Raw genomic sequence first — 8716 nt, 5'->3', positions numbered from 1 at the left:
GCAGACAGGGATATTCCCTGCCATGCAGCTACATATAACAACTGCAACTGATTTGTCCTGGAGGGGAGGTGTGTCTCTAACAGTTTTGTGCAGGCTTGGGTGAACTTGATTCACACAGAGCCCATGCACTGCACTACAAAACATGAATAAATGCACATTTTTTTTTTTTTTTAACATGCGTGTTTTTGATTTTTAAAGGTGGACTATCCCTTTAAAAAAAGAAAAAGTGATATGCGATGTTTCCTGTTGGCAAATGAATGGGAAGCCAGTTTTTCATTTACTAGCTAATGTTAAGAGAATTATGTGGCCCCACCTATGTGGTCAGGCAAGGTTATATAAGACCCGGAGCTGGAGCTCTCTCCACTTAGTCCTGCTGCAGACAATCAAGAAACGTCTCAGGTGATGAAGTCGCTGAGCCACAATGGGCAACAAAGTGACTCGAAGAGACTTTGAATGGGTGTACACCGACCAGCCGCACGCCAGACGCAGGCAAGAAATATTAGGTACATTTCCATATCTACCAACTGTACCGCACTGGAGGCCACAGCGCACATTAATGTCTCCTTTAAATGTACATTTTATTATATGTTGGACTTGATCAGCATCAGAGCAATGTGCAGTAACTTGAAACAGTGTTTTAGATTGTAAGCTCTGGGGAGCAGGGTCCTCCTAACCATCTGGTCTTGAGTTGTATTATATAGCTGCACTGTCTCCTTTTATATTGTACAACGCTACACAAGCTGTTGGCACTTTATAAATCCTGTATAATAATCATTATGATTTGTCAACCTGGCATCAGAAGTCTACAATGTGGCTGCTGTCGTTGCTGCACATGTGTATTTGCGACGCGTTAGCATTGCGTTTTGAAGGGCTTATTCACAACATGTCTGTTGAGCTGTGTGGATCAGCATAGACCAAGACAAGGGCACGACATACATCTGGTGTGCACAAAAATGACACTGGCTGGTGCTGTGTAAAAATACAAACATGCTGCAGTTTTGCGTCGCTGTGCGTGAAGTTAATTGCGGTGTCATTTTCTGATGCTTTAAAGCAGTTCAAGCGAAATTCCATCTTCTAAAAAAAAAAATTATCATAATTAAAAAACGCACTTCATAAAAGAAAAAATGTACGTTTATTTTTTTTTGCCTTGAAGCCAGTAAAGCATTGCAACCGCGATCAGTGGATGACGGGTGCAATAATCTGGCTCCTGCAGACGCTTCCTCCCATCGCTGTTCGTTCCAAGGTTCAGACAGTTCATATCCATAACATGGACAACAGGAAGGATGAACGGACTACAAGTGCGGGGACATTGTTATTTGTTTGCATTAGAGACAGTCAAGCATTGCAACCGCGATCAGTGGATGACGGGTGCAATGCTCTGGCTCCTGCAGACTCTTCCTCCCATCCCTGTCCATTCCAAGGTACAGACATTCAGTAACATGGATAACAGGAAGAATGAATGGACTACAAGTGCGGGGACTACAGTTCTCCATTGAGAACTGCAAATCCTGCTGACGCAGTGGCTGATGGGACTTGCAGTTTCTCCATTCGTAGATCCTGTCGAAAGTTCTGTGAATGAGTGATGCGGCTGTGTGGGCGGAGCAACGCACAGCTGCGCTGAGTAAAAAAGCAAACGGTGTATTGTAACAACGTATTTTCAGGGTGAATGATTGTGAATTGAGTACTAATTGATTGTTTACTGTATCTCCCCAGCCTTAGGCTGGGCACACACCTTACAACCATCGCAAGACTTTTGTCTTGCGATGATTGTAAGGTACTTAAAAAAACGTACGATCTGCCTATGCAACATAGGCAGATCGTACGTTTTTTTAAGTACCTTACGATCATCGCAAGACAAAGGTCTTGCGATGGTTGTAAGGTACTTAAAAAAACGTACGATCTGCCTATGCAACATAGGCAGATCGTACGTTTTTTTAAGTACCTTACGATCATCGCAAGACAAAGGTCTTGCGATGGTTGTAAGGTACTTAAAAAAACGTACGATCTGCCTATGCAACATAGGCAGATCGTACGTTTTTTTAAGTACCTTACGATCATCGTACGACCGCGGGATTTCCCGCGATTATCGTACGATTATCGTAAGGTGTGTGGGCACCCTTACACTATGTCCCCTGGCATGCATGAGTTTTAGCATGCTGATGTGAACGAGCACTTCTTAAAATAACATGCACAATCATGTCCATAGAAATACTCGTGTCCAGAAGCTGAGATATTTGTGTAAAGCTGACCATACACATTCAAATTAGATTGTACAATATACTTTAACCCCTTTCCGTCCACCTATGCATAGAATACGTCATTGGCAGCTAGGGTTGCCACCTTTTCTTCAAGTGAAACCCGAACACTCTAGCGCCGTGGAGGAGAGAGCCAGGAGAGGGAGTAAGGAGACCAGCTATAGAGGACTACAGATCCCAGCAATACATGATATAGCAATACACAATAATATGAAGCTACATACTGTGTTGTTCTGGGTTGGGGCCCCGACGTCTCCAGGTGGCCTGCACGGGCTCTTAGGTGGGCTGTGTGACTCTCAGGTGGCCTACACGGGCTCTCAGGTGGCCTGTGCGACTCTCAGGTGGCCTGCACGGACTCTCAGGTGGGCTCTCTCGCCTATGGTGTCTCACCAAGGGTGCGCAGGCGGGTAGCACGGTGTCAAGAAGCCGGAGAAGGAGGAGCAATCACAGATGCGGCAGCCGAGATCCCCAGCAAGCACGATATCGGGCGTCCGCATCTGCCTGAAACCCGGTTCTTCCTCTGAGCTGTAAACAGGCACAGGCTGCCCGCAGCTCAGAGAAAGATCCGGTTTCAGCTCGATGCGGCTGCCCAAGATCGAGCTTGCCGAGGACCTCGGTAGCTGAATCTGTCAGAAAATTTAAAGTGACGGTGTTGGAACTCAGGGCCTTGTGTTCGGGTGCCCGCTGGCTGGACACCCAGACGCAAGACTCCAAAATCGGACTGTCCGGGTGAAAACAGGTGGCAACCGGCAGCATGGCACTGTTTACCTTTGTAAAGCCGGCTGCCCCCCAGATCCCTTCCAAGGTGCCGGTAAAGTGAAATTTGTAGTTTTGCAACAGCTGGAATGCTGCAGTAAGTAAGGGTAAGTATTCCTCTGTATTAGATCCCCCTAGACCAAATGAGAATGATATTCTGCCTGTGCTGGGGGGAGCTACAACACATGTAGTTTTCTGGGCCAGCCCGCAGTCCTACTGCAGAATAGTGACTTCTCATATTGATTTCTGTTTGCTGTATTTTTCCTTTCAAGGATTCTGTTGTGTAATGTAACAAAGCAAAATGTCAAGCCAGGTGACTTTGTATTTCATCGATTCTAAATCAGTGTGCATGCCGCTCTACTGTGCCTGTTCATGAGCCCTGCGCAACAGTGAGCCCCTCCCGGCATGCTGCATCCATTCATTAAGACAGACACGAGGCCTTTACACAATGGTCTTAATTAGGGATAACTGGCAGGCGTTATGACGCATGGTGACGTGAAACCAACCATCGCAGCATGTATACAAAAACTGTAAAGCCGTCAACCCTGAGACCGGATTTAGTTATAGAAGTCTCTGAAATTAAGGTTTTGATTACTTAAAGTGACAGTTTAAAAAAATAAATATATATAATATATATATATATAATTGGTTATAGGTAGAACCTTGGTAGCTGGGTCAGCCCCTGGCTTCTTATATGCAGTTATCGCCATGGAGACGCTACAGATGAGCTTGGTTGAGAAGTTTCTAAGTAATGGGCTTTTGTGCGCATTGGTTGGGCTCTTGATTAAACACTTAATATTGTTTCCTTCTCCTTTTCACAGCCAAGTATCCAGAGATCAAATCTTTAATGGGACCTGACCACCACCTCAAATGGATCATCTTGGCAATGGTGTTTGTCCAGCTTTTGGCCTGCTGTCTGGTGAGAGACTTGGCATGGAAATGGGTACTGTTCTGGGCCTATGCCTTCGGCGGCTGCATAAACCACTCGTTGACTCTGGCCATACACGACATATCTCACAACGTGGCCTTCGGTAACCTCCAGGCGAAAAGGAACAGGTGGTTCGCCATGATCGCCAACCTGCCGATTGGCGTTCCGTACTCTGCCTCCTTTAAGAAATACCACATCGACCACCACCGCTATTTGGGAGGAGACAACCTGGATGTGGACATCCCTACAGACTTTGAAGGATGGTTCTTTTGCACCCCCTTCCGCAAAGTGGTATGGCTCATCCTGCAACCTCTCTTTTACGTCTTACGACCCCTATACGTGAATCCCAAGCCTATGACCAGGATGGAAATCTGTAACGCCCTATTGCAGTTTTCTGCGGATCTTCTGTTGTATCGCGCGTTCGGCCTGAAGCCCCTTGTCTACTTGGTGGCCGGTTCGGTGTTCTGTTTGGGATTCCATCCGATATCTGGACATTTTATCGCTGAACATTATATGTTTATGAAAGGACATGAGACCTATTCCTACTATGGATGTCTGAATTTGATTACTTTTAATGTAGGCTACCACATGGAGCATCACGACTTCCCCAGCATTCCGGGTAGCAAACTGCCAATGGTAGGTGCTCATCTCTTCTTTCTAGAGTGCTAGTGCCCAACCTTTGACCTGAGGGTCAAGTGTGGCCCTTTGACGCTTATTGTGCAGCTCCCAGGCTCCTGCAAACAGCAGTCTGTGTTATGGTGCTCAAGCCAGTAAAGGTAAAAAAAAAATGTTATGACTGGCCTATAGTTGTTAAATGCTTTGGTTCATTTCTTTCACTTACTTTTTCTATGCTGTCTATCTTGCTGAGAGGAATATCAAACGTGCATTTTTAGGAGGGCTGTAGGGATCACAAATGTGTACTTCTTGATTTGTACAAGGTCTGTAATAGCTGTGATCCTCTAGCACTCTCTGACCATCTCTTGTAGCATGTCCATAGTCTCTGACCATCTCTGGTTGCATGTATGCAGTCTCTGGTTGCTCTCTGTATCATTAAATTCCTATGCATACTATGGGCAGCCCCTTTTAATGTAAAGGGGTGGCACTTGAGGACCTCTATCTTAAGATGGTCTCAATCCGGTGCCTGGGTGCACAGTCATATTTAGAAGCCCTGCACCTTGTAACCGGAAACAGGAGGTAGAAGTCCGTGCTGTAAGATTAAAGGTTAGTCCAATGTCACTCTATATGACTGAATATCTTTTTATTTCCGTGACTTCAGTTGAGTTTTAATTTATTGCCCATTCTATACTCTCGAGTCTGCAAAGACTTTGTGGCATGCAGTCTGCAGAACTGTATTCTCTAAAAAAATGTGTTACCCTTCTTATACTGTGCATCTTATATAGGCTAGTTGGGGGCTTGGAGGTGACTACAGTGCATACATTTGTTTACAAACCCCTCTGTGCATTTTCTGTATTTGGCTGTTTGGCGGCCTATTAAAACAGACTTGATTATTCTCTCCCAGGTACGGCAGATTGCCTCGGAATATTACGACAGCCTTCCCCAGCACCAGTCCTGGGCCCGCGTGATCTGGGATTTCATCTTTGATGAAGAGATCGGACCTTATTCCAGGATCAAAAGAACGTGCAAGCTGGCAAATGCAATTTAAACGCCGAGCTGGCCCTTCTGAAAAGGAACTATTTTATCTTGTCATATTCTTGTTGAACAATGCCTGCACTGCCTAGAATGGTATCTGCCACTGTAAAGAAAATCTGCTTGGAGGCACTGACTAGAGGGTGAGTCCTAACCCTACTTGGGCCTGTCCCCTGCAGTACTTCTCATTTGCCACAAGATGGCATTCATCTTCAGCTAATGATCCAAAGAGTTTTTTTTTTGCGCAGGGGCCCTTATTTTAGAAAAAAAAAAAAAATCATAACGACAGTCACTTTAAAGTACATGTGGCTTTAAAGAAATATGGAGGCTGCCATTTCTGGGCTTTGGAAAAAGATAATTGACTGGCTGCATATAGTCTATATTGGAGTAGGCAACCTCGACCCTCTAGCTGTGATGTAAATACAAATGCTATCATGCTTCTGCCTCTGGGAGTCATGACTGTAACTGTCAGTCTTGCAATGCCTCATGACTTGTAGTTCCACAACCGTTGGAGTATGAGGTTACCTACCTGCGGCCTATATATTTCTGAGTCAATTCTGAGACCTGAAGGCAACAAATAAGAATCAGAATTCTTGATTTCGTACTTGTTCCAGATTAGAGACTCAAAAGTATTGAAGCCAAGAAATCAACATGGCAGCCAAGCAGCACGAATTTCCTGAAGGAGAGGTCAACAATTTGTGTTGTTTTTTTGTGTGTGTAGGGTTATATTGAAGGCAGTGTAAGGATTGCACTTCTTTATACACACAGGGAGGTGAAAAGGCGGAAGTTGCTGCATTCACCTTCCTTCAGTGTCCATCATAGCCTTCCCTCCATCAGTGGTTTTCTTCTGCCTTCAATACATATTTATATCTCTGCTCCTCTGTGTGCAGCGCACGGCAAAATAAAGTTATCCATGGGAGATGAGCATGGCTATGGCTCACCTTACATATTACAATTCAGAGTCTTTCAGATTTAACAAAACTTCATACTATGACCACCTACCTGGACTATCCAATCAGCCAGGCTGTTGCACTACATAGTTGTTGATGGATCTAAATGAGATTGTACCATCACATTGTAACAGGTGGGATAAGGGACTGTCATTTTGCCTGTTATGGACAAACGGATTGTCTTACCGCCCCCACCCCTTCCCCACTTAGGGGCCATTTACACCTGACCACAATGCACATGCTCCATGGTTCACGTGTTTCCACGTGTTGGGGCCCACCTGAGGAAACAATTTAGGCCCTGTAGGCCATTGGAACACACATACGTTGTGGTGCAGTGCTACATGGGCGCACTATGGATGTGTGTTGGGGAGCCATTTAAAAAATGGCCCTCCTAATGCGCGTATGGTATACTCATTTCTGCAATGTAGGTAGTGTGAACGACCACTTGCACATTCCTTTTCCATGCTCCACTGCCACTCCATTCCTCCACAGTCCTAATTAAGTTCCATGGCGGATGGTGACCACTCCTGTATTTTGACAGTTCTTCGAGGTTGCCAATTGGGTGCTCAGGCCAAGCATTGCATCATAGGTGGTGGTCACATGTTCCCTCGTACCTAAAAGCACTGTGTATTTGGTGGCGGCTCTTTGAATGTTTAGGGTCCCATGAGATTCTGGCCTGCAGTGCTGAGAGAATATTCCCCCAATCGTGTTCCATGTCTCCAGATCTGAGCATTTCCTGCTATCTTTCACTCATTGTGATATTGCAGCAATGATGGGCTCAGTCAAGGATTTTGGTGCTGTGATTGAATACATAAGATGCATTGCGCCCTTATTTCACCTGAGCTGAAAAAATGTGTTAAGAATATTTTTGTTGGCTTGTTTTGATACTTACTATGTGATGCTATGTCAAAAATGTGATAACTGACAGTGTGTCAATATTTATTGCTACATGTGGATCTCACGGTTTAATGTAATAAAAATGTTGTGATAATGTGACAAAGAAGGAACTGTAAAGAAAGCGTCACCAACATAGATAACTGTGCACTGTGGTGTTCAGTAAGGGCTTGTTTACACCGAATACAAACAAGATCTGCATGGGTCTCTGCACACACAGTGTGTTATACTGTGTTTTATGCCGTGTTTTTGATGCGTTCCGGGCCATTTTTGGTAAAAACTTTTTTTTTAGTTTTAGAATGTGCTTTCAGTGCGTTCCAGAGTGTTTGCATGTGTACTTGATGCGCTTGCATGCGTTCCAGAGCAGGTAAAATGGGGCTTGCTGCAGTTTTTTTTACATGCTCTGGAACTGAACTCTGCGGTGTGAACTAGAGCCCAAAATACCATTGGAATACATTGGACGCAGTTTTGATCCGGACTGTAACTGCTCTGCTCCTGGAACGCCCTTGGTGTGAACAAGTCCTAATAGAGGATGAATCTTGGCATCCCACAGCCCCTCCATGAGTTCCAACCAAACATCTTAAAGTGACGCCAAACTCAGGAGTTAAACCTTAAAAATGCATTGAAGCACTATTAACAAAAATGTATCTAATTTCTGTATCACTTTTGTTCCCCATGGTAACAATGTCAATATACTGTAAATCAGTAAACTAAACAGGAGATTGAAGTCCATCACGGGGAGCGAGCTTGGAGCAGTGACTACTTTACAGCACACACAGGGACCATGGGGAACAAAAGTAGCCCCCCTCCAGAAGGAAGGACAGTGTCAGCCAGGGGTGTAGCGGGGGGGGGGTGCCCCAGGTGGCAAATTTATAGGGGTGCTGTGCAGAGGCGTCCCGGGGCGGGGTGACACCCGGTGCGGGTACCGGGTGACACCCCTCAGTGACGTCATCGCGCAGTACCGCTGTTACCTGCCGGTGGCCATCTTGGTGATGGACGCCAGCAGCAAGAGGAGGGGACGTCACCCGGCGGGATAAGGTATGCTGCCGGGTCCCCTCCTCTCTTGAGCTACTGTCGGACTACAGAGGCGTTTTGCTTTTTTGACAGTCGACCTCACTCGATAAGCAAATAAGAATGGCAGCAGCTTGGACAATAAACCATTTATTACCAATATGAATACAGCTACTGAGGTGCACTGATGTACCATTTTAATATTGTGATGAAGTGGAAACTCTCCTTTTATTACTTTTGTTTGTGTTTTTTTATAATATATATTATTTTGTCAC

At 45.2% G+C, this 8716-nt stretch overlaps 1 protein-coding gene across 3 annotated transcripts in view; it reads left to right on the top strand.

The window, feature by feature from the left end:
• The window catches only part of DEGS2 (delta 4-desaturase, sphingolipid 2), a 23095-nt gene extending 17429 nt beyond the window's left edge, over positions 1–5666 (top strand). For 2 of the 3 annotated variants that reach the window (XM_018573663.1, XM_018573662.1), the window contains exons 2-3: positions 3833–4575; positions 5459–5666. In XM_018573663.1, coding sequence (XP_018429165.1) covers positions 3859–4575; positions 5459–5602 — 861 coding nt within the window. In that variant the 5' untranslated portion in view covers positions 3833–3858 and the 3' untranslated portion in view covers positions 5603–5666. Of the gene's footprint in view, positions 1–383; positions 504–3832; positions 4576–5458 lie in introns of those variants that run through there. The other variant, XM_018573661.1, reaches the window with a different exon arrangement.
• The last annotated feature ends 3050 nt before the right edge of the window (positions 5667–8716 follow it).

This window comes from Nanorana parkeri, unplaced genomic scaffold (genome assembly GCF_000935625.1).
Source record: "Nanorana parkeri isolate BGI_ZX_2015 unplaced genomic scaffold, ASM93562v1 scaffold2478, whole genome shotgun sequence".
NCBI lineage: Eukaryota > Metazoa > Chordata > Amphibia > Anura > Dicroglossidae > Nanorana > Nanorana parkeri.
This window is presented reverse-complemented; position numbering and strand designations above follow the sequence as displayed.